The sequence below is a fragment of the Osmerus eperlanus genome, chromosome 16 (assembly GCF_963692335.1).
Source record: "Osmerus eperlanus chromosome 16, fOsmEpe2.1, whole genome shotgun sequence".
Lineage (NCBI taxonomy): Eukaryota > Metazoa > Chordata > Actinopteri > Osmeriformes > Osmeridae > Osmerus > Osmerus eperlanus.
In genome coordinates, this window is record NC_085033.1 from 5,514,928 (window position 1) to 5,539,555 (window position 24,628).

General features: G+C 47.1%; 3 protein-coding genes across 6 annotated transcripts; 2 read left to right on the forward strand and 1 right to left on the reverse strand.

The window, feature by feature from the left end:
• Positions 1 to 1,140: 1,140 nt before the first annotated feature.
• On the forward strand, positions 1,141 to 13,438 carry LOC134036286 (rho guanine nucleotide exchange factor 18-like). Of its 2 annotated transcripts, none has more exons than XM_062481151.1 (21): positions 1,141 to 1,362; positions 4,316 to 4,377; positions 4,488 to 4,612; positions 4,704 to 4,816; positions 5,191 to 5,331; positions 5,568 to 5,818; positions 6,575 to 6,700; positions 6,827 to 6,944; positions 7,329 to 7,577; positions 7,799 to 7,875; positions 7,991 to 8,169; positions 8,657 to 8,733; positions 8,890 to 9,075; positions 9,307 to 9,447; positions 9,678 to 9,796; positions 9,886 to 9,945; positions 10,162 to 10,209; positions 10,314 to 10,772; positions 11,275 to 11,617; positions 11,819 to 11,923; positions 12,273 to 13,438. In XM_062481151.1, exons 3-21 carry the CDS (start codon positions 4,548 to 4,550, stop codon positions 12,422 to 12,424), a joined length of 3,009 nt encoding a protein of 1,002 aa, XP_062337135.1. In that variant the 5' UTR covers positions 1,141 to 1,362; positions 4,316 to 4,377; positions 4,488 to 4,547; the 3' UTR covers positions 12,425 to 13,438. The 2 variants fall into 2 exon arrangements, with proteins under 2 accessions (XP_062337135.1, XP_062337136.1); XM_062481152.1 differs by having other exon boundaries at positions 1,142 to 1,362; positions 7,332 to 7,577.
• Positions 13,439 to 14,396: 958 nt separating this feature from the next.
• On the reverse strand, positions 14,397 to 22,764 carry sppl2 (signal peptide peptidase-like 2). 2 transcript variants are annotated; one of them, XM_062481369.1, is made up of 15 exons: positions 22,614 to 22,764; positions 21,859 to 21,975; positions 21,509 to 21,691; positions 21,049 to 21,138; positions 20,564 to 20,703; positions 19,585 to 19,727; positions 19,208 to 19,304; positions 18,963 to 19,079; positions 18,440 to 18,521; positions 18,190 to 18,264; positions 18,000 to 18,062; positions 17,693 to 17,792; positions 17,414 to 17,491; positions 17,031 to 17,191; positions 14,397 to 16,030 (listed from the first exon to the last, which is right to left on the reverse strand). In XM_062481369.1, the coding sequence occupies exons 1-15, from the start codon at positions 22,734 to 22,736 to the stop codon at positions 15,851 to 15,853; spliced, it is 1,749 nt and encodes a 582-aa protein (XP_062337353.1). In that variant the 5' UTR covers positions 22,737 to 22,764; the 3' UTR covers positions 14,397 to 15,850. The 2 variants fall into 2 exon arrangements, 1 of the variants encoding a protein (XP_062337353.1); XR_009932413.1 differs by having other exon boundaries at positions 15,891 to 16,030; positions 16,932 to 17,191.
• Positions 22,765 to 22,949: 185 nt separating this feature from the next.
• Positions 22,950 to 24,565, forward strand: lsm7 (LSM7 homolog, U6 small nuclear RNA and mRNA degradation associated). 2 transcript variants are annotated; one of them, XM_062480705.1, is made up of 4 exons: positions 22,950 to 23,096; positions 23,647 to 23,737; positions 23,846 to 23,917; positions 24,102 to 24,565. In XM_062480705.1, exons 1-4 carry the CDS (start codon positions 23,091 to 23,093, stop codon positions 24,242 to 24,244), a joined length of 312 nt encoding a protein of 103 aa, XP_062336689.1. In that variant the 5' UTR covers positions 22,950 to 23,090; the 3' UTR covers positions 24,245 to 24,565. The 2 variants fall into 2 exon arrangements, with proteins under 2 accessions (XP_062336689.1, XP_062336688.1); XM_062480704.1 differs by lacking the exon at positions 22,950 to 23,096 and adding an exon at positions 23,151 to 23,332.
• Positions 24,566 to 24,628: the final 63 nt, after the last annotated feature.

Consider the following 24,628-nt stretch of genomic DNA (forward strand, 5'->3'; position numbering starts at 1 on the left):
TGTCAGGGTCGGAGGAGGGCACCGGAGCTTGGACCCACCCTGGCCCTTCTGACGTCCCTTTGAACCTTTCTTCTTAGTGGGTTCCTTCCCCTGACTTTTCCCCTTACTCCCATTGGGAAGGGGAGGAGCAGGGTTCGAGGTTGAGGAGGTGTAGGGGATCCACTCCTCCCTCCTCTTAGGTGGAACCCTGCCCCCTCCAAGAGGGGCTCGGCCTGGCTCTGCTGACCCGCCTCCAGGCAGGCGAATGCTAACAATTGTCTCATTGCTTCCTGAGAGTCGATCGCTGCCTCTGTTCTTGACTTCGGTCTTCAGTGGTGCCTTGCCTCTCCTCAGGATGGTGACTCTAGCAGGCTCAGGGTCCCTAACCTTGCAAATGGAGCGAGGGCTCCTATCCCCACAGCCATGCTCTGCTTTGAGCCCAATTGATACTTTACTCTTACCTCTCTGTATTGCAACGTCGCCGGTTGCTGAGTTCAAAGAGTCCACCCACACCTTCCCAGAGTCTCTCTTTAGTGTGTGCTCAACCATCTTTGCAAAGGTTTCCCTCTGCTCAGGCTTCATGTCTGTTTTTCTTTCCCTGCATACGCCAGTCATCTTCAAAACATATATACACTTTGTTTAGGGAAAAACTATTAGAAGATATGGTGTTTGAATAGACATGTATATATTTATTTGTTAACTTATCAATAAAGCTAGATAGTAAAAAGCTAAATTTTTCAGAGCTTGTTTTTATTTTTACAAATAAGTAGGCTAGTTGTCTAGAATAAAATAATTTTAAAATAAATTAAATGTCTTACCTTATACTACTCTGACATTGCTCCTATTGTAGCGGTAAATTGTTTGTGATTGAAGCAATGAACAAACAACTTGTATTTTATTTGGTTTCCATGGTCACTGTCGGAAGCTAACTATATGGTGACGTATGAGGCTCCCCATAGAATTTTGGGATCACGGATTTGTGTTTGCAGTTGTTTAAAGTATATCATTCGTGGCCAATTTTAAACTGGGATGGTAAAATGAAGATTTTCCTGTAATTTATGAAAAAGTTGTTAACATTTTATTGTGCGAAATGTCTCTTTAAATAGCAGGTCTTGTGGAATTAACTTCGCGGAATGTCCTGCATTCAACCGTTTTACGAAAAACGATTCCCATAATGCTTTGAGAGGGAAGGAAACACTCATCCAGGGTTGGAATTTCCTCACTTCATTTTTGTCTGTCTGTGCACTTGTTCGCCAGAAACATCACAGGGCACTTTGTAGCCTAGCCATTACACTTATCACTTTTTCTGGACCTACGCATTTGATGCAAAGTTACACTTTTATATTTCTTTACCCATCGCGCCGGGATTATTTCGATTTTAAGGTAGGCTACAAGACTTGACAATTCTTTTGACATGAGGGATTTCATTGTATTTAGACATGTTGATTTTTTCAAGGAAATATCTATTAGAAACTAAAAGATTTCAGATTTTTTTTAAAATGTTTATCGACGAAACATGTAGGACAGCACTTGAGTATTTTGCAGGGACTGGTTGGCTAGCTAAGCTAGTGTTTTGATCTCCAAGCAGTACGCCTGGAAAAAAAGTTATCCACTGATTTAGCTTATGCTAAACTGTTCTACAAACAACGTGTGTTTTTAGTTCGAAGACTGAAAGTTGTCTTCGGTGAAGGGCTGATATGCTTTACAGCATCTTTAGTCTATTCCTTTTCCATATGAAGCCATCAGACCATAGGTAAACATGCACCTGTTATTTCCGGTCACGTCTGGCAATTTCCCTTTATCAGGTGTTCCTTATTGGGATTTAATGTGGTAAAATGTACCTTCCGTTCATCATGTGGATGATGATGATGATGATCTAATTAGACACAAACGATTGAAACATGTTTCAGTATCACCCATGTCTCATGTCGTACTTTGCCCTCAGCGCACTGTACAGTTGAACAAGGTGGTGGATGCTGATGTGTACGGGTTTGAGGCTACATGAGTAGAACTAGACGGGCCATGTTCTATGTGCGGCATCGTTCTACTAAATCTGATGCACTTGATGCTAAAGTGAGAGGAAAAAAGCCGGGGGCAGACCAGTCATTAAAGTGCCAGTTGCATTTTCCTGTCCAGAACCCCCTGATGGTAGGTCACATGGTTCATGATTATAATTAGGCCGAGCTGTGCCTGGCCTCACACTGCATTACACACACCTCACATAATTCCTCTATGCCCTGAAGGATTTACGTTCTTCATAAGGTTTCACTTGCGCACACACACTTCCAATTCATAGATTTAGATTTTGTTAATATGTAAACTGTCAAGGCTGCAGCCAGCATGTTGAGAATGTAGTGGTCATGATGATGTAGCAGCAATGAACTCATTGGAATGGGAGGTTGTTTGAATACCAAACAACTGAACCAACATTTAAGGAAACCCATTAACTTGAGATAACAGTCCTGTGTGTAGGCAATTCATTTTTTCACTGTTACTGAGCAAGTAAATAGTGACATGTTAATTAACCATTTGTTTCCGTGCAGCTCTAGACTAAATAGTCAGGCCTACTTCATAAAACTGATACTGTCCCACTGTACTGTAGAGTAAAAATGTTCACAAGGCTAGTAAAGGTAAACTTCATTAGTTATTATTAAGACACAGTTGAACTTAGCAAAACTGTTTTCTTTTTTTTTTCTTTTTTTTTCTTTAAAATCTGGGATACTTGGCAGACTTGCTGGTCTTGTTTTGACTAGTAAAGGGACTGACCTGTATTTCATGCTAGTCAGATGACTGGGTAGAGGTGTGGCTAACACTCAATGGGAGGGGTGGAGCCCAAATCACAAAAAAATGGCTAAACATAAGACAGTGTTGCCTCATAAAAGTTGCTATACCCAACAAACATGTAGGCCTATTACATGGAAACGTTGCCAAGGCTAGACTGTTGGCTTTGTTAAATAGGTTTCATAGTCCATAGCCTAGATTTCGTTTTTTTCATTTGTGGTGCGGGTGTGAGCTTTAGTTTGTTGGGTGCCAGACCGTATCATTCATATGTCCTCTCTTGTACAGCAGAAAGAAACATTGTGTACATAGCAGGTTTGCTTGAGGCTGTAGTAAGCAAGTTAGGTGTGTTACCAACCACAGTGTGTTTTGTCATTCAACTAGTGCTGCTCTTTCCTTTCACATTCTCATGTTACCAGACTCCCTGATTTCAACCCCACTGGCCTTGCTCACATCACCCTGACAACCTGGCAGGTTACTCCAGACACATCCTCTTGCCAAGAACACATTCATATAGAAAAGACAACTTTTTATCCTCTCCCAGTTGTCAATTATATGAAGAGATCTGAAAATACTTCTGTATTTCCTTCAATAGGAAGTTCTGAGAAGAGCCTTCATATAAGGGTATGTTGGTTTCTCCAATTGCCATGACTTGGACTGTATCGACCAAATAAGTGCTAACCTTAGCCTATTTCTTAAGCTTTTGGAGTATGTTTGATTTTGATCACACTGCAGTTATTGGACTGATTTGTTTACGTTGAGTAAGAAGCATTCTCCAAGCATAAGTATTGGAACATGTTCAATCTGTAAGCTATTTCTACTGATGATTTACAGTTGAGGGTAGGGCACATTCTCACACACAAACACACACACACACACATTCAATAAATAGGTGACATTGGCCTGTTTGCTTTATCTGGGACACAGTTTTGCTTCTTGGCTGAGATTGCCATCAATAGGCTATTTAGCTCTGGGTCAATGTGGTTCAGTAGAACTCAGCATTAGTGTTCCAGCTTGAAAACCTTTTTCTGCAGTCTTTACGCTTTCTAAACACTCTTCACTGATATATCAATTGCTCAACAGCGAAAATCTATCTAGCTACATCCATTATTGCTACAATTAAGGGATATCCTTATTGATGGATGTTGACTTGGGACTGAACTCTAAAAGGGGGTTTGTCCCCCAACCTGCTGCCTCGCCCAGCTCAGATATGTATCTGAGTGCACAGGTGAGATAAGAGGCATCAAGCAACCCAAGCATGATCTTAGCTACTGTACTGTGCGACATATTGTCCAAGTGTGTCCCTTTTTGAATGAATGGAGATAAAGGGATAGTTTTTTTCCAGGATTTTTCTGATCCATCCTAGCATATGTTCCGGTCTGTGTTTGTTTTAAGCCTAATGTTTATTTTCTCTCTTGGCTATGTGCTTCTGAGCTGGTCTGACTTGAGATGAGCTGTCTGCCAAACCAGTTTGCGACTCCACAGGGCAACATCTGTTTTGGAGTTGCAACAGACTGTCACGAACACAACATTCATTCTCTGATCCTTTCCCATGCAGGTCTTATTTAGGGTTTGATTGATGGAAATGAGTCAGCAGTAACTGAGGGACCATTTCGCGAGGTAGGTTTCTATTTCTAGGTAGCCAATCGTCACTACCCAATCCCAGTCCTTTGTGTTTATGTCTCTCTTACTCCCCTTTCTGTCGCTCTCTCTCTCTGTGTCTTGTCCAGGGGACAGCCGTAGTCCCCCAGCCTCCCCATGGCCTCCTCAACACCCCCCTCAGCCCCGGCATGACCGTCATGTCTGCACGACCCAGCCCAGAGCTCGACACCTCCACTCTCCACACCAGCTTCAGGTAGGCGTTGGTATCCCCGAGTGCGCATAGCGACAGCAAGCAAATCCGACGGTGTTACTCGTGTACTCAAGTCGAGTCCCCCTCTTCCCAGATCCCGCCCCGTGCCGATGGAAGAGCTCGACGGCCCGAGGGCCAAGCTGTTTGCCGAAGAAGCCGCCGTTTCCCCGGCCCCTGCCGTCGCGGCGGACTCCATCAACCCAGAAGGTCAGACAGTGCCTGCAGGATGAGGACGTGTTGACAGGCTCCCTCAGAGTTCCAGCCAGCAGACATCTGACTGGGAGTGTGAGCGCTGTTAGGCTCCGCTCAGCAGGCCACTCTCTCTCTCCCTCTCTCTCCCTCCCTCCCTCAGAGTTGAAACAACAGGGAATTCTGACCCTCCAAATCAACCACTTTACCATTATTCTCATTACTATTATTATTTTACGACCACCACTCCTATTAGAACGTTCTACTATTCTACTCCATGACAACACACACACACACACATGAAACCTGTCGATCGTGTTGATCTGTAGAGCTTGCTGTAGAGCTTGTGAGCACCATGCCATGTTCCCCCCCCCCCCCCCCCCACCACGCAGATTCCCACTACGTGGCCCTGCAAGGCGAGCTGGAGGCCGACGCCCAGGACCTGGAGGAGGAGTCATGGAGCGTGGCGGTGGAGCAGCCATACCTCAAGAGCCTCGGCAAGGAGGAGGTCAAGAGACAGGACGTCATCTACGGTGGGTGGGGCCCCGCCTGAGGGGCAGCCCATGGGGGGGGGGGGGGGGGGGGGGGAGGAATGTAAGGTCAGACCGCTGTCTGCTGACCACAGTTCTGACAGGTTTGACCACAGTGGGGAAACGAACACACTCGTGCCGCAGAACGGAAAAGGTAGCCGCTTGACGTGTGATTGGTGGACCGGGAGGTGTAAATGCCAGCGATGGTCACCGTGCGTGTCGTGTGTCGTGCCCTTCAGAGCTGATCGTGACGGAGCTCCACCACGTGCGCACGCTCAAGCTGCTGCTGCGGGTGTACCTGCACGAGCTGCAGGGGGCCCTGCAGATGGAGGAGGCCAAGCTGGAGCGCCTGTTCCCCGCCGTGCACACCCTGCTGCAGCTCCACCAGGCGCTGCTGGATCACCTCAAGCACCGCAGGCTGCAGGCTCTGGAGCCCCACAGCTCCGTCAACTACCGCATCTCCCACCTGGGGGATATCCTCATCGCTCAGGTAACCCGGGGAGGGGAGGGGAGGGGAGAGGGAGGGGGGCGGTGTGGGCTCCTGGTTATAGAGGCGTTTGGGGGAACGGTCGTCGTTTCGCATTCTCTCCCTTTTGGTTCTGCTTCCCTTTCTTTGATTCGTTCTGGGTTTTGCTGCCTCCTCCTAACCCGGTTTAGTTTTCCTTCTCTCGACCTTCACTTTCTGTTATTAACTCTTATCTATCTTGAGTTTCTTTCTCTTTCTTCTTTTTCTCTCTCCATGCTGAGCTGTCAACAACATTTCAGGTGTCCTCAAGAATGGTTGGTATGATCGGAGGGAGGGACCTTCCCTCCCTGAGGGAGGAATGATGCTGTATCACTGACGAGGAACACTTCACTTCCCCTCCGCGTCTCTTTCACTGCTAAACCACGATATCAGGAAACAAAGCGACCCTTTAGAATACTCTTCCCAAACCCCTCACCAGCCAAACCTGCCTCAGTTGCTTCAGCAGGACCAGCAAGGAGTCTGTCACACTGTGCACAATGTATTAACCAGCATACTTTGCAGATGTGACCTACAAGCTTTCAAACATCCTGTACTGAAATTCTGTTCATTTGAGTGGACAGGCTGGGGGGTTCCCGTGGGAGGACGTCTGTAGTTGGGTGTGCGTTTGAAGGGAAACCGTTTGTGTGACTCTCTCTCTTTTGTAATTAGCTTTGGATAAAAGCGTCTGCTAAATGACTACATGTAAATGTCATGTAAATGTGTGGCGTCCTCTTTGTGTAGTTCTCAGGTGAGCAGGGGGAGAGGATGAGGGACAGCTACGGTGTGTTCTGCGGTCACCACAACGACGCCATCAGCCTCTACAAAGAGCAGCTCCAGAACAACAAGAAGTTCCAGAACTTGATACGGGTGAGGAAGCGTACTTCTGCGGAAGCGATTTTTTTTCTGAGAGCGTTTCAGCAACAGCGCTCGAGGAAATGTCAGTAAAGTCACATTATTGACCGGAGGGGTTATTTGTTTTTCACATTTGTGTAGAAAATCAGTCAGTTGCCCATCGTACGGCGGCGGGGGATCCCAGAGTGCATTCTGTTAGTGACACAGCGAATTACAAAGTACCCAGTTTTGGTGGAACGCATCATTCAGTACACTGAAGGTAACCATCCAGCCAAGCATTCACCCCACCTTCCCCTCTAATACCATAAAGACAGTGGTGCGGTCCGCGCCATACACAGGCTCACATTGTATACCCACAAGGATTCACACAATATAAAAGTAGTGGTAAGCGGATGCAGCTGGGAGGAAGGGGGCCTTGGCAAGTGGACAGTACTGTATGCTTACCATATTAGACAACACTGTGTACAGGTTAGTTATAGCAGGTATACTATACCTTAGTGTCCTGCAGACCTCTTCAGTCCACTGTATGGAATATGCTATCTCTGAATATATGTCTCTGTATATGATATCAGATATACTGTGTCTAATGAAGCGGATTATTACAGTTGTTCTTGTCCACTTCCTCTCCACACACGCGCGGCAGCAGACACGGAGGAGCATGAGTCTCTTGTGCAGGCCCTGGGCCTCATCAAGGACACCATCTCCCAGGTGGACTCCCAGGTCCACGAGTACGAGACGGCGGCCCGGCTGAGGGAGATAGCGTCCCGGCTGGAGCCCAAGCCCCAGGGCCGGACGAAGGACGGCAGGGCCTTCCGCCGCGAGGACGTCGCCCGCCGCACGCTCCTCCACGAGGGGCCGCTCACCTGGAAGGCACCCTCCGGCCGACAGAAAGGTGAGCCCAGCGGGGCCGGGTCCCACTCCAGCCCCATCAGATATCTGGAGTCAACTCTGTACCGGATGGTGCAAGACAGGTCTCTGCTGTACTCTGAACCATATGGAAACAATAAGTGTTTTTTTAAGTGGTCCATCAGTATTGTGGGGGGGGCCTGAGTTGAATGTGTGTTCTGGAGGCTGGCTGGAGGTGTCGCTGACGTAACCGTCTCGTCTCCTCAGACATCCATGTTGTGCTGCTGTCAGACGTGCTCCTGATGTTACAAGACAAGGACCAGAAGCTGACGTTCGCCATCCTGGTGGGTCTCGCACGACTCCCGTCGAGAATCGGAAAAGCTCCATTGTCTGTGACCATGTTATTGGATGGCCTGATTGGCGAACATGCTGATGTAGCTGCGCTTGGCGTCCCCTCAGGACAACAAGCCGTCGGTGGTGTCCCTCCAGAGGCTCATCGTCAGGGAGATGGCTCTGGAGGGCCGCGGCATGTTCCTCATCTGCGCCACGTCCAGCATGCCGGAGATGTACGAGATCTACGCGGGCTCCAAACAGGAGTGTGAAACCTGGATGACCCTCATACGGGGTGCCGTGGACAGGTAGGAGAGGGAGAGAGGGGGGGAGAGAGGGAGAGGGGGGGGGAGGGAGAGGGAGAGGGAGAGGGAGAGGGAGAGGGAGAGGGAGAGGGAGAGGGAGAGGGAGAGGGAGAGGGAGAGGGAGAGGGAGAGGGAGAGGGAGAGAGGGAGGGAGGGAGGGAGGGGGAGGGAGGGAGGGGACACAGGGAGGTTGAGGACAAAACAAAAACACTGACCATGTATGGTGCCCTTTGTAAGTATTGGTATGAATGTTTTTAATTGTTCTGGCTCTAATACAGACCAAAATGTCCTCGCCCTAAAGCTAACTGTTTGCATTTCATCCACCATAGTCATTCATTCAAAGCCAGAGTACTGCACTACAACATGAATTGCTTCACTGTCCTAATATTTACCCGGGGCACTGGGGAGGATTCTGTCTGGCTTGCAGACCATTGACCACAATATGTAAAAGGAGATTGTCTATGGGATTGGTGGACTGTGTGTGTTCTAGTTGTCCAGAGGGGGAGGAGGAGCTGTGCAGTGAGCAGGAGGAGGCAGCCAGAGTTTCCAGACTGAAAGACTTCCAGGGTGAGAGACAGACGCGAGGCCCGTCAACACATTTCCCCCCCATCAAGGAGGAGGAAAACTCTTTTCATATTTTTTGTTTAAGGATTCGCTGCGATTCGTTCTGTGTCAGCATCGTACAATTTGAATGGCAGCTGGATTGACCCCGTTTCTTCTCAGAGCGCCTGTTGGAGAAGGATGCCCAGGTCGTCCTGAGCCTGGCGGAGAAGCTGCAGATCTTCACCGAGTTTGCCGAGCTGGTGCCGGGCGTGGAGGACGCCACCTCCCACTCCCGCCTGCTGCTGACGGGCCACGCCTCCGACCTCCAGCAGGGGGAGCAGCTGCTCCGGGGAGCCATCACCGACGGTAGGGGAGGGCACACGCAACAAAGCTCTTAGTTTAGCATCTGGACCACAGAACAAGAATACCAGCTCAAGAACAATATGTGCTTTGAGAATTCGAATTTATAAATGACATTTCGGTCCCACAGGGGAATAATCAATATCAATTAAATACAGATGGTAAAAAAAAGAAATGCCTTGGGACATTGTTGACTGTGGCATTGGTATATTGTGTGTATCTAATGTGTATTCTCAGTGGAGACCCTCCAGAATCTTCTGTTGTCCACCTGGAGGATGCCCTCCCCTCCCAGGGAGGAGAGCCAGGACATGGGGGGGGTCAGGAGGGCTGACACCTTCGGGGGCATCGACTGCAAGTCCTCCAACACACCAGTCAAGAGTACAGCGTTTTATTGTCAACCCCTCATACCACACCAATCCTTCTCTCTCTTCTCTACTCTGTATACTCTAAATACTATCTCTTTTCTTTCGAAGCATCTTACACCCAAGTTACAGTTGTCATGGAAATGTTAGTGGGGTTTACAATTCTGTATTATGTTGGTGTACTTTGTAATTGGGTATTTCTGCATGCCATTTCCTCATTGGCTGTCCCGATGCGTGTCTTCCCAGATGGCAGTGTGGATGAGAGGCCTGCCAGCGACGAGGGCAGCCCCGTGGAGGGAGTTCTGTGTTTGACCTCCGACCCCCAGCTTCAGAACCCCGACCCCTCGGAGAGCGTTGAACTGTCGGTGAGCTGGAGTAGACTCCCTGGGAGGCAAAAGTGAGAGGGTCACTGGGAGTTGTAGTCCTGAACCTGTGTGTTCTTCTGTGTCTCAAGGCTGATGAAACTACATCCTTCTGGGACCCTGCCTGCTCCAGTGTCTTCCCCGAGGCTGAGGTAACTAATCCTGGATGACCCATAAACACTGTCATTTAAATGGCTCTTTCTAGGGTGGTGAGCCCAAAGCCAAGTCGTATTAATAGTGTTGCGTTAGAACGTATTATAGCTGGAACATACAGCCCACATTATTTACGGTTAAGCTGAATATTGAACTTGCTGGTTTAAATGCAGTGTATTTTCTGTTTTTCGCTCTCATTTTCTGTCCGTCTCTAGTTCTTCGACAGAGTGCTGAAGCTCTCCCAGAGGCTGTACAGCCTGCAGGTGTGCCACCTCACAGCTCCCACCAGTCCAATCACCCCCCAACTTCTACACACGCCTATTTCACACAGCGCGCTCACGCTCCCCCCCCGCACCCCCCTTTGCAGGCCATCGTCTCCCAGCAGGACAGCCACATGGCCCTGCTGTCGTCGGAGCGCGAGCGACCGGCCCGCCAGCGCGGCAGCGTGCTCCTGGAGCAGGAGAAGCAGAGGAACCTGGAGAAGCAGCGCGAGGAGCTGGCCAGCTTCCACAAGCTGCAGGCGCAGCAGCGGCAGGAGCAGGCGCGCTGGGAGCGCGAGGCGGAGCGCCAGCGGCTGCAGGCGGAGGAGGCCGAGGCCCAGCTCCGCCTGCGGGAGGAGGAGAGCCAGCGGCGGGCCGAGCTGCTGGCGGAGGAGAGGGCGGAGCTTGAGGGGCAGCGGGAGGCGTACCAGCATGACCTGGAGAGGCTGAGGGAGTCGACGAAGGCCGTGGAGAAGGAGAGGGAGCGGCTGGAGATGCAGAAGAAGCTGAAGAAGCACAACACCATCTCCAACCCCGGACACTTCAACTATGAGGCGGCAGCACAGGTGGGGGAACTTCGGGGGCGGGGGGGGTGCGGGGGGTTCAGGGCTCCATGTCTGGAACCTGTGGGGTATTTTCTGGACTATGGTGGCGTGATTGTTTTAATTCTGTGAATTTTTTACTGAAAGATGGAGCAATGAGGGTTTGAAAAATTTAAGTGAAAACACTATGTACTCAGATGTTAACAGCTGAATGTAGACTGACGATATTCAGTTCTCTGTATCACCAAGATCCTTCATCTCTCTTTGTGCTCCTGATGTCTGATAAGACCTCCATGGAGAGGAACGTTGTCACGGTCTTTGTCATCTAATCTCTCCAGCTGCAAATAAGCATTGATAACTTTGAAACATTTAGTCTGGGTCCTTGGCAAGATAGTAGCTTTGCACTCTTGACTATTCAAACTCAAAAGTACTACAAACAAATATAGGCACACATTTTTATGAAAGAACACTTGTATGACACAGCTCCTTCTGAGTGTCCTAACCGTATCGTATCTCTGTCTCTCAGAACCTCACCAGCCACCAGTCCTTCCGGGGAGATCTCCTCACGGGCCCCCGAGACGCCAACCTCTCCCTCCGGCCCACGAGGACGCGTGTCCGGCCTAGCATCCCCAGCATACCCGTCAGTGGAGCCTTCCTGGAGGTGCCCCCCGAGGTGCCTCCCCGCAAGGAGAGCATCAGCCCCCTGCCGGTCAAGGTTGAGGTGCCCCTCCACCTGGTCAGCACCACCAACCAGGCCTTCAAGCCGGGGCAGGTCCAGCAGCAGATCCCCACCAAGCTGGCGGCCCTCAGCAAGGGCAAGGAGAAGAGCGCCAAGGCCAAGGGCTCTCACCAGCGTACGCACAGTGCAGGTCAGAGGCATGCTGGGAACTTGCTTTGTAGTTCTTTTGAGGGATTGTCGAAATTCCAAGTGGCGAAGGAGTCTTATTGTCTTTTTGAAGTGATCGGTGGGTTCAAGTGAGGCCGTCTTGTTAAAAGACGTGGTATCCTATGATCCACGGTCATGTCTTTTTGGGGGGCCAGATTCTGACGCCGTCTCATTCTTCCTCCAGCCACCATAGAAGTGAGTCAGGTGCTGCCAATCCGGGTGACGGTAAAAGAAGGTGGAAGTCTACGGGCCAAAAGGACCGAGAGCCCAAAAAGCATCCGCCATTCTGGTAAGACATGACCAGGGGCCAGGAGTTGGCAGGTTCAGTACAGCATGCCTGTCGAAACTCCTGGACCTCTGATTCCATAAGGTTGTGTGGATATATGCTTCCTCTCAGTGTCCATGCATGGTCTCGATGTACATTGAATATGAAAAGATTGCTGCATTACATGGAACCATTTCAATGAGCATTTGTTGAAGAACCAAGTTTGGTCAAGTTCTGTTCGGAACCCTAAATGGTTCTTTCTGACCTGAAAAGGGTCCAGACGTGAAACCGTACCAACCTGAAAGTGGTTCTATCATCTCTTTTTAGAGTGTCAACATTAAGCTGTGATAACTCTTTTGCGCACGTGTGGCAGATTGTTTCAGAGCCCCTGAGGTGCCCGCCAACGTCAAGCCGTCTCAGTCCTTCAGCGTCCACAAGAGGAGCAGCCTGGACTCTCCGCCCGAGCCCCCTCCCTTCCCCAAAGACATCACCCAGCCCAGCCAGGAGACAGTGGTCTTCCTGTAAGACCGCTCACACGACGACAGAACCAGGAACAACATCCCCAATGAGGAGATGGATGATCAATGGAAGCAGACAAAGAATGAATACAGTATGAAGACTTAAGTCGGTACACACACTTTAAACGGTGCACGTTAACACCATGAAACGCGGTGAGAAAACATGTTGTGAGTGATGATTGAAAGCACAGAAAAGCTTTGTTTTTAGCCTTTAATATTGGACTGTAAAGATGAATCGAACCCGAATTCTAGCAATAGGTTGATTTTGAAGAGTTCCATTGTACCAAAGACCTTTTTCTCCTTATGTGCTTTTGTCGTCTTTTACAAAGTAGACCGAAACCTTCAGCACTCTTTAGTCTTTAAATCTTTTTAAATATACGCTTTTTCAAATGTTAAAGTGGTTGCCTTGTTTGCCTGCGCGCAGATTTGAAGTGCCATGCACATTGTGTGTAAAATGAAGCTCTTTTAAATTGTACGGGTGGTCTTCCAGTTAACGATATGTCTTAATCAAATTATGCTGAATTTAGGGAACTAAATGTACCTCTTACTGTAGGTATGAGGACACTATGGGCATTTTATATTTGTCTATATTTTACAATGTGAATAATTACTTATTTTAAATGCCAATTCATTGTGGTTTCTCTTCTGTTGTGGACAATCTCATTGCATTTTGTGCACTTCTTCGTGCTGTCAAACACTATTTCTGCCATAGTATCAACACTAAACATGGATGTTGTTAATCAATGTTCAGTTTGAATAATTTCACCACAGGCAGCTGCCTTTTACAGTATAAGTAACAATGTACAGAAAAATGGTCTGACAGTAAGACTGAGTCAGTCAGGATAAGCATAGGAAACGGACTAGAGCCAAGATTGTAAATAATGTTAAGATAAATGAAATGTTTTCATTCAGCAGAATGCATTGGGACAACACTCTATGCCAAGGTTTGGTTGCCATCCGTGCCACCCTGTTGAGTCATGATCCATAGCTCATGGTTGGAATAAAAAGAATAGATTCTGAATTTTGGTTTTGTTGTTTGTATGGACAGTTTGAGGAAAACCCTTTCTTGTTTCAGCACGATCCCCTAATTAAGTTCCATACAGAAATGTCTGTTTGAGAAATGTTTGTCGTGTTTGGTAAGGAAGAACTTGACTGACTGGCCTGCAGGGACAGAGCCCTGATGTAAAGTATAACAGATGTCAATCGTATCTTCCTGAACCACAAACTAAACGAGCGTACGTTTATAGATTGTCAAATGCGTTCCAGTCCTCGTAACAATCGTCTCTCACTGATCGGACCAGGCACTCGAGTTGTGTCACTTTAACACATTCTATGGAGATGCAGGGCTTCTGCACTTCCTCCTATACTCATGCTCATCCCAAAACTACAGCCAATCCCAGGCAAGGTTTCTGTGGTCGGTCTAGTTCTGTCCACGGGCATGGGTGCAGGGGACTATTGCTCCTGATGCAGGGGAAAGGGAGAGTCCAGATCACTGCTCGGTCTCACAGACACTCCATCCATACAGCTCCAACCACAGCCCGGCGCTCCAGCCCTCCCTCGGCTCTCCTTAAGTCAGTCTCTCTCACACACACACTCAAGATTATGGGCCTGTTAAAAGACTTGGGCCATTCTGTGCAGTGTCTGAAGTAAAATAGTCGTTGATCTTATCTGAGAGTTCCTCACATCCTCTATAAAACAGAGCAGATGGGTTTCATAGATCTGTATCCCAGGAGAATGAGACGGTCATTAAGGCTGGTGTGTTTATGTATAACTTCAAGGGATATTCAGCTTAGACATCCAAGCCTAACCTCTGCTGGGTCCCTTCACATTTCCCTATAGTTACATTTCATATTATTGTAACTTACTGCTTGATAAATAGGCTACATCAATTTCACCTACACCATTACTCATGGTATTGGAAAAAAGATATATACACATGCATACATATACACATATCAAATTAAAACAGACACCAAAAATCAAATGCTTTGTTTCTTTATTATATTTAGTCCTCAATTGAGGTATTTAAAAACTGCTTGGTGACATCAAACATCCTGTCTGTCAAACCTTTGAGCAGTGGAATCAGCAAGACGTCTCAACCAATCCTGTTAACCCCTTCGCTGGTGTTGACCCCTGACCTATGCAGGCTGTTACTATGGATCCAGTAATAACTATGTGTCTCCTCAGTACACGCTTGTGCTGACAACCAATATGACTGATTATATACGTATGACTACTGACTTGGTTAGGCATGATCACTTGGTGAAAAGCAAAGAACAAAGCTACAGAATATACTTGATCTATTGCTCCCATCCTCAGGTCACAAATAGAAAAAAGGCAAAGAAAGCATGTGGAATACACAATGACATCATTGAATTCCAGTGTTTTCAAGCCCTACACGATAATATATAGATGGACAACACTGAATCAAATCAATTCTGAATCAAAGGAAGTTGCAACTGTCAACAATCTCCGATTGACGCCATGACTTTGAAAACAAATCACTGTGCAAATGTAGAGTAAGTATTCACTACCTAGTTCCACGACCATTGGTTACGAGATATCAGCAACATTGAAACATAATTGTTCTCCTCATTGTTACAAACGGCAGCACAGTGAGTACAGTACTGTTTTCAGACAGTTACACACACACACACACACATTCAATCTCAAAGGCCCAAATATTTTTTTTAAGACATAACAAAACCTACTGGAAAACAGCATTTTCACTGCTGAACCACCGACTGTGTGTAATATTTGACCATACACTGTGTTTCTGACTGGGTCAAACCCACATCATGCTAAATAAAATCAAATAAATCCAGATGTTCAATACAATATTAGCTTCAGACCCCTACTCAATAGTCATCTGATACGTTTGGCTAACTCAGATGTAGTGACAGCACCACAAGGGGATGATACTGGAGATATCTTGCTGGTGGGCCAGACCACCCCTGATTGGATAATGAAAGAGGCGAGTGAAGGCAAGAATAGCCAGTCAGGCTTCTAATGCTGGAACATCTCATTCACAGTAAGCGGCGATGTCTAGTCTGCAAAAGGGGATTGGCGTAGAAGTAAAACCGGAGAGGACTTAAGTGTTGTTGGGGCCCGTTTAATCTTTCTCTATGGGTTGTGTGCCATTCCAACTCACGAGAGTGAAGAACACATGAAGGGGGGAGATGGGTGAGTGTTAGTACACACACAGTGATCACCTGGACCTAGCCTGACTTCCATTCGAAGCCTGCCGACTCTGCCCCTGCGAGGGAACACGACAGCTGGGAGAAAAAGTGTCCTTTTTCTCTCCATCCCTTCACACCAAGTACACTTTAGTGTTCATAATGAGTTTACATTACTAACAGAGTTCAATCAAGCAACAACAACAACAACAAAAAACGTATGAAATGAATGTAGAAATTGGTATCCTAGAAGTCCCTTATTCTGATTTGCTGGCCTCTTTCTCAGGAGGGGGTGTGTCCTGGCGTGGAGGAGGAGGATCCTCATCGCTCTGATTGGTTTCCTCAAGGCCATGTGGATCGGGATTGGCCAAGGGATCATCCTTTGGGTTTATGGCTGGAGCTTGGGTGCAGTTGATTGGTGCAAGGACTATGGGAGGCTAGAAAGGTTGAAAAAACAAAAAGGTGAGTTTGGACCATAGTATAAAAGGAAGAAAGTAAAAGTCTATTGACAAAACAAGAAAGGAAGATACACAGATAAAAGAGGATAAGCAGCAGAACCTTTACAGTGATCCTTCTGTCAACAGTAGATTATAGATCATGTAAATGCATACTTCAGTCTATGTTATTAGGTCCACACCTGCATTTGACAAAGAACAGCTAATAGGAGAAATGTTTTCAAATTGGTGACTGAAGTGTTTTCAAAGGTTGGTTTAGAAAACTACATTTTGGAAAAGGTATGTTATTCATACCAGTTAAAAAAAAAATCATACTGATGTTGGTAGAACTCAAACAGGAATATGTGTGCTGTATTTCACTTAAATCCCCAAAAGTCTCTACTGAGCAAATATACTTCCAGAAGAATCCCTGTAGGGTAAGCAATAAAACAACATAAAACACAAACAATATTGGAAGTAAAACTAAAATAAAAACTCCAAGCAGGGGGAAAAAGCTCAAAGTTTGACAGAAGATAAATAAACAAAGACTTCTAACTGATGAGTCATCTTCAAAAGATGTCGGAAAAAGGGGAATATCATTTAAGATTTTAAAAAAGTACCCTAAAAAAAGGACCAACTGGGAAACGTATATTAAGAGTATGAACAGGACTAAGTGAAGCCTGGATAAGATACCTGCAGCGACATTCACAGTCAGTAGCAGAGCCCTCACCGCCAGACTAGACACCCACAGTGCAATGAGAGAGGGGGAGGGGGAGAGGGGGGGATGAGGGGGAGGTGAACAGCAAAACAGAAAAGAACCAGTTGGAAAATAATAGGGTGTATAACCTCTTATTCTGCGGAGAGGCAGGGGGAGGGAGGGAGGACGGGCTTGTGTTTACTCAACTTGAAATTCTAAAGCGTTAATATTGACTAGAGGGGGGTATTGCCGTTTGTCCACAGGGGGTTGAGGGAGACGGGTGCATCATATCAAACTGGTATTCACCACAAAGCCACTCCCCGTCCAGAAGAGGGGCAGCTCCCTGCGCCACAGCGCCACCGCCAGGCTGCTGAGCAGAGTGCAGGGCACCAGGTACAGGAGGGCGGGTTGGCCCTGCTGCATCAGAGCCAGCGCCACGAACGTGATGAGCAGGCCAATGCCATACCCTGGAAGAGAGAGAGAGAGGTCAGAGGCCTGGACTCAACCAACCAGAATGTTGGAGGGGGGACACACTTCGCTGCATTGATCAGAAATGGTTGATAAGCCTGGTCGAAACTAGTCAGGGGTCATTATTAGAACAGTTGCTACTCCCTAGATTGTTATGGCTCGATCCCTTCTGAAACGTAACAGAACAGGAGAGTACAGGGGAGAGACAGGGAACTATGTACCGATGGTGCAGGCCAGGAAGTAGATGCGGGAGGAATGCATGAGGATGTCAAACCTGTGACAGTACACTACAAGCAGACCTGGTTCAAACACAGAAATAGAATTATTAGACACGTTACTGGTTATATTATTCACAGGTATCAGATAAGATTTGAGCTTAACTGGCTGCTTTAACTCTACTCAGATATACAGTTCACCACAGTTCAACACTTGACATATTTGAGCAGACTGTGTGTGTGTGTGTGTGTGTGTGTGTGTGTGTGTATGAGCATGTGTGTTACCTGGTACCAAGATGTCCCCGAAGCCCAAGAGTGAGAAGGGCCGGTCACATAGCGACAAGGGGGAGGAGTTTAGCCTGGGCACTTTCAGCACCATAGGAAGCTGTAAACCACAATAGAGAGATGGAGAGCGACAGGGAGCTGAGCAACACACCCCACACATTCACTTCTACTTCTAACGTGTAACTATACAGACAGTCTACAGATGAGGGTTGTAAACGGCATGTTTCCGGACTCAGCACTGAGGCGGTCCGCGTGTACACCCTCAGGGGGACGGGAGGAGCCCTCTCGTGGGGGCCAGCGCACGCACCTTCTCGTGAGTGGAGGAGTCGGAGGGGCCAGCAGCTACCTCCACCATGATGCTCTCTCCACTCTGTCCACAAGGTGACACAAAGGAAAGGATTCAACATGAATGGGCTCGGCTCAACCATTCAACCGTGCATAACGTCATTTATCCTTTTATTTCCGTTTGATGCGAAAGACAAGTGACCTCCTCTTACCTTGGTGAAGAGGGGGGTTACAAACACAAAGAAAATGTCGTATACAAAAAGGACCACGAGCAGTAAGGTGCAGGCCTGCAGAGATCAGACAGGGGGGGAACACACCGTGAGCGTCTGGGCCACGAAGAGGACGAGAAAACGAGTTGGTTGGTAACCTCCTCCAGTTGGGTGTCTGACGGTTTGGTTTCTTGAAAGAGCCGGTGTGTCTTTGTTCAAACATGTGTTGCTGTGTGTGGGGTGTGGTGTTCACCTTGAATGTGGGCAGTCTGATGGTTTTGAGCATGTAGAGGCAGAAAGCTATGCCCAGAGCGTCCTGCAGCACCCATGCCCACCTAGAAGAGACAGAGAAGAAAGTGAAGAGACAGAGATGAATTATTCACAGAGGAGAGAGAAAGAACAAATACACATAGAACTCCGCCGGACGGCTGGACCATACATCCTCATCACTGCTACTCCCCTCCAGAACCAGACATGACGCACACACACACATCCAGAAAATACAAACAAGTCACTGTGACAGCCTCTACGTGTGTTCAGGCCCCGGCCCTGTGACAGCCTCTACGTGTGTTCAGGCCCCGGCCCTGTGACAGCCTCTACGTGTGTTCAGGCCCCGGCCCTGTGACAGCCTCTACGTGTGTTCAGGCCCCGGCCCTGTGACAGCCTCTACGTGTGTTCAGGCCCCGGCCCTGTGACAGCCTCTACGTGTGTTCAGGCCCCGGCCCTGTGACAGGGAGAGGCGTCGCTGCGGGGTGAGAGGCGGGTGGGGGACTCACTGGTCCTCGTTGCGGAACACCCCCCAGGTCACGCTGACGCTGATGCAGAACGCCGACAGCAGCAGCATGCGCACCTGGGGACGCTTGTGACAATACGGCAGGTTGTTCTCCGGGATCCTGTAGGGCGCACGCACGCACACACACACACACACACACACACACACAGTCATTGGGTAAGATATGAAGGACACGCGTATGACACAGATATGAAAGACAGCATAACTATTGGACGTGGGGGATCTGACCTGCACTTTCCAAAGGGGAGTCTTCTGACGAAAGGCCAGAGACAGCTGTACAGCCCCACTGATGAGGCCAGGCAGAAGATAGCTATGATCATGTAGACTGCCCCGGGGGAGAAACAGGAGACCACACAGACAGACGTGAGCAGAGGAACTTGGACCTGGGAGTAAGCGGAGTTCCTTGGGTGTTGATTTCGGACGACGCCCACAGGTGAAGTGGCTCATGAGGGTTTAGTGAAGGATCTAGACGTCAACACGGTTCACCATGTCGTAGTCTAGACCCTCCACTAGTAGGACCTATCCAAACCCATGGTCTGTAGGGGTTTAGTGTAGGGCCTGGGGGGGGTAGATGTGGGAGGGGGTCCAGAGGTGCCTGTGCTTACCTAAGTGATCGTAGAAGAAGTACAGCAGCACCAGCATGCTGCAGCACATGACCACAAACACGCAGATCATGATGGGCGTCACGTCCACCGTCTCCTCGTCCTGCTTCTCCGAGCTGTCGTCCCTCTTGTGCTTCATGTAGCGTCTGCCGGAGGAGGAGGGGCCAGAGGAGGGGGAGGAAGGAGAGGAGCGAGGAGAGGGGAGGGGATAGAGAGTCGGAGAAAAGATGGGAGAGGGAGGAGAGGTGAAGAAAAGAAGACGAGAGAGGAGGAGAGAGAGCGCAGCGTGTCAGTCACCAGGCCCCCTGTGGCCGAGAGCAAGAGACCCTGACCTTGTCCTGGATCACCGTGATCACTCAGCGGAGAGGGCCGAGATGGGACCGACAGCTATGCTGCTCAGTGCTCACTCTGGTCACCTTGAGGCATTCCCCTAACGACCGAGTCATTTGACGCTCGCCTCGGCCTTTTGGAAGCTTTATTCAGAACACTGCTGTGCTGTGGACAGCCTATGAGAACTGGCTAACAACAAGCATGGCAACACTCCCGTTCATGACGATGACACGAAAATAGTTGAGACACTGATACCTAATCTTGGAAGAGACGGCTTATAGCAGTCATAGCAACGGTGTACATTAAAGGCTGCTCTACATAGTTCTGTGTTTATAGTGGATCCGTTTGTGCATGAAGCTCTGTGTGTTTCGTTTTGAATAAATGTCTTTTGAATAAATGTACTTTTTACTTTTGTATCAGACATTAAAAGTGTTGTCACTTTTTCAAAAGTGATAGCTTGATGAATTGATGTCAACGATGAGCAAAATTATTTCCCCTTTTCACTGTTAACGCACTTCTGTAACATTCTGCATTTTTCCATGCAGACGAAACTGAGAAATTCTCCAGGAGACTATTTCCTAAATCAACAAACTGATTTGAGTTTGTCAACTTCAAAGAGAGCATTCCAGTAGTGTCTTAACGTCCATCTTACTTCTTGATGTCCCTGCTTCCTGCCCAGTAGCCCCCTATGGCCACGGTTCCCACCGCCATGAGGAAGATGATCACCATGTTGTAGTCCAAGACCGGCTCCTTGGGAGCATACATGGCAACCTCTCTCCCCTTCCTGAAAGTCTGCAGGGGCATAAACAATAACAAGGTTTAAGACTCTCTCATAGGCACATGATACTTTATTTATGGTTGCTGACAATCTGCTATGGCCGTCTTCTATTTTCGTGATGGAAAAAGATGCTCCTTTTTTTCACTGCTGCAGTAATGGTTCAGTTTCCCCTCAGGGCTCAGAGGAGTACAAATCCTCCCTCTTCCTTTCACCCCCAGTTCATATTGTAGTGAGTAATGATCTGTGGGATGCTATTATGATGGCGTTCTTGGTTCCGAAGGAATGCACTTGTAAGCAGGTTTTAGTGGCGCGGATGCTAAGTGTGCAGACGTCTCCTTCTGTTCCAGGAAGCCTCTTACCTTGCTGATGTCCAGCATATCTCTGTAGCTGAGCAGTGCTACAGGGATGTCTATCTCTTCATATTGGCTCTTGTTTCCTGCTGGGGGTGTCTGTAACAGGAATTCAGAATTGACCGGTATTATTTTATATTTATCACTGATGTATATGTTTGTAACAAATTCACACGTTTGTATTGTTTTTCAAAGTGGACCAAAGCACTAGCAGAAGTGGTAATAAATGAATGAAATTAAAAAACAGGACAACACACAGTAATGGTCACCACTGAAATACATTGTTTGCTTTAGATGTAGTGTATTTTGGGGACTACTGGCATCCAGTCTCCATGCATTCTTGTCGAGAATAATGAAAGATATGTTCACTTTGATATTCTCTTTTAGTGGGCAATCAGAGGGATGTGAGAGAGAAGATGGTGAATTGATAACTGGGCATTCAGTTCAGGGAGTGTTGGGAACGACTCACCAGTCTGTCTTTGCTGACAATCAGCAACCCCTTGGCACCGTTGAGCTGTGCCAATCGGACCTTCTCGTAGAAGGTACAGTTGCCCCTCATCACCATGGGAATGCGGTTAGGGAAGCCCCCTTCTGGCACGTCAGAGGGCAAGCACAGGACCGACTCTGTCAGGTCATAGATCTGGAGACGGGACTGAAAAAGCACACACACACACACACACACAGAGGTATGAATTGACACAGGTATCATTAGAATATTGTTTAATGACAATAGAACTGTACAATTCGAGAGGGTGCATGCTTAGTCTTAGAATTGTAACTATAAACATTCCTGAATCCTTTCTAGTATTTAAAACGTACTGCTTTGTTGAGGTCCTGAGGTAATCGTGCCCATTGTGAGTTGAAGAATATGCAGTAATCTTTTCCTCTGCTCTTGCCCTTGTCACTGAAATGGGCCATTCCATGCTCACCCATGACCTGTCAGGGAGGGATGAGAATTGGTAGAAGGCAAAACAACAGACTATTAAGAAAGGATGCTACAGCTTCATGAAGATGCAGTAATAAATTAATGGAGCATATTGGAAGTAAATTGTTCACAATCTCTCCATTATCACCATATAGAGACCATATGACTCGTGGTCTTTCCATACATTTTCTGGACTAATTATTCCCGTGTAGATTAAGGAATAATTGAGAGAAAGTCTGTTTTTAGCTTTTTCTAGCTAACAGCACTGTTTAACTTATTGTGTTAATTCCCTTGGACAACCTACGCTGGTTAAAAAGGTTAGCCAAATTAAATAAGACATATTCCTAACGAACTGTCAAGATTAATATAAATGATTTTAATGAGATTAGAAACATAGCAGAACGATGTCTACAGGCTATAGTAGAGGGCCCCCAGTATTCTCAGCGCCCTCACTCGAACACTACTTGTACAGTGATCCTCCGCAAGCTAACGTTAGCGTAGTAGTCATAGCTCGCTAGCACTAGTCGTAGCAAGCAAGCTAATTATTGCAAAAACAAAAGCCCTTCTGTTGTAACCGGCAACATGTCAGCCAATTTACAGATATAAAACCAAATTCCTCTTCCAAAAAATAACATGCCAAAAAACTTACCTTGTGAATAAGAATAGCTGCCCAAACCAGGGTTATTGGAACCCTCATGATGCCTAGCTTGTTGTTATTTCCCCAATAAACCGCACGGTGCTCCACACTCTTTGCCCACCAGCTGTTTGACATTCCCCACCCACATTCTGCAGTGCGCTCACTATTGGTCAACCTTGATCTACGACAATCATCATTGGTTTACATAGCAGTCAATCAAAACTATTAATTGAAAATGGTTTCATTGTAATACGCTGTTAAGGAAAAAAGACATTTGGCTTATTACGTGCCATATTATATTAATGCATTGGACATATTTTTGTTTGTTTGGTTTATTTTCAGGTTGTGTCAACCACCGATGTCATACTCCCAAACAGTAGATGGCGGGGTTGGACATCATAACTGTTGGTTGCACTCTGCCATAACCTCAACAGAAGAAGAAGAAATCAAAGGGGCAAAGGTGAGAGGTCGTGAAAAAAAGCTGAAGAAATGGCGGTGAGTCCAATTTCTTCCTGCACTAGTTTTCTAATACTACTCTTTAACCGATTATTGTGGTCCGGGTTTGATTTACAATCGACTTGGCTAGACCTTAGAAACCAAGAAATGCAGTCTCCGATGCGTTGTCTAAAGTAGCCATCATTTTAAACAACGCATGTGCTGGATAAAGAAGGCTGCTTTGTAATCGAGGAGAAGGATACTGTAAACCAATGGTTCTCAACCCTGGTCCTCAGGTACCCCGTCCTTTACGTTTTAGATGTTTCCCTGCTCCAACACACCTGATTCAAATGAATGGGTCGTTATCTAGTTATGCAGAAGCCTATTAACGACCATTCATTTGAATCAGGTGTGTTGGAACAGGGAAATATATAAAATATGTAAGACAGGGGTCCCTGAGGACCAGGGTTGAGAACCACTGCAGTAAACAGTCATTCAGACCCTGATTTCTTCGAACGATAGTCTTCCTTCTTGGCAGGGATTTATCAGCCACCGTGTAAAATACCGTAAGTATGTACTAAAATTACTTTTCATTGCATCTTCCTGACAGGACAAAGATAAGAAAAAGAAGGAGAGTATATTTGACCTGTCAAAGTACATTGATAAACCAATCCGGGTGAAATTCCAAGGTGGACGAGAGGGTAAGTCACTTTTCACACACTTTTACATTTTTCACATGATCTCCACAAACTGTCAAAATGTTGTTTCGTTTTTTTGCGGCTGCATAATCTCTAATCATCTTGTCTCAGCTAGTGGAGTTCTAAAGGGGTTTGACCCCCTTCTGAATCTTGTGTTGGATGGCACTATTGAATACATGCGCGGTAAGTTTCACAACTGTCATACTCTGGTTTGGATTTATCATGCTTGAAACTCTTAGTTTTGCTAGGAGTTCACAAAAGAAAAGACATTACACACGAATAAAAAGTAGACAAAAGACTGCAGTTTGACTATGTTGACCGTCTTTGTAATCTCCAAACCTCTGTTCTCCACCAAATTTTATTCCAGACCCCGACGACCAGTTCAAGCTAACGGAGGACACCCGGCAGCTGGGTCTGGTGGTGTGTCGAGGGACGTCTGTGGTCCTCATCTGTCCACAGGATGGCATGGAAGCCATACCCAACCCCTTCATCCAGCAACAAGATGGCTAGATTCTTCCTATTTTCCCTCCAATGACTTCACAGAATCTCCCAAGCATCATTTTCACCATGTTGGAAGTCTGTTTTACCCCCCAGTGTTGTGTATTTTGTGTTTGAGAGTGGGAGTTTAGGAGTTTTGTTCACAGATTTAAAAGATTTGAATAGATGTTTAAGTTGAGAGGGTTTTCATTTATGCCTTTAAACAAACAGTTTTTCCTGTGTAGTACTTGTAAAACAAGGTGTTTTCCCCGTTAAAAGCAGTGAACTACTTGCTGATTTATTTTTAACTGTATGTTTTTACGTTAGCACTAAATACATTTACTATTTTCTTTATCAGTGTGGCCTAGTGTTTTTCATGTACATGACATCTGTTTTCTGTGAGTAACTTCAGAGTTA

Bases quoted from the DNA above. Each gene is read 5' to 3' on its own strand.
- LOC134036286 (XM_062481151.1), top strand. From the start codon at position 4,548: ATGACCGTCATGTCTGCACGACCCAGCCCAGAGCTCGACACCTCCACT. The intron at 9,448-9,677 runs GTACAGCGTTTT...GTGTCTTCCCAG, and splicing joins CTCCAACACACCAGTCAAGA to ATGGCAGTGTGGATGAGAGG. The intron at 9,797-9,885 runs GTGAGCTGGAGT...CTGTGTCTCAAG, and splicing joins CGGAGAGCGTTGAACTGTCG to GCTGATGAAACTACATCCTT.
- sppl2 (XM_062481369.1), bottom strand. From the start codon at position 22,736: ATGTCAAACAGCTGGTGGGCAAAGAGTGTGGAGCACCGTGCGGTTTAT. The intron at 21,976-22,613 runs GTAAGTTTTTTG...CCTCCCTGACAG, and splicing joins CAGCTATTCTTATTCACAAG to GTCATGGGTGAGCATGGAAT. The intron at 21,139-21,508 runs GTGAGTCGTTCC...TTCCTGTTACAG, and splicing joins TTGTCAGCAAAGACAGACTG to ACACCCCCAGCAGGAAACAA.
- lsm7 (XM_062480704.1), top strand. From the start codon at position 23,309: ATGGTTCTCAACCCTGGTCCTCAG. The intron at 23,333-23,646 runs GTACCCCGTCCT...TCTTCCTGACAG, and splicing joins TTCTCAACCCTGGTCCTCAG to GACAAAGATAAGAAAAAGAA. The intron at 23,918-24,101 runs GTAAGTTTCACA...ATTTTATTCCAG, and splicing joins CACTATTGAATACATGCGCG to ACCCCGACGACCAGTTCAAG.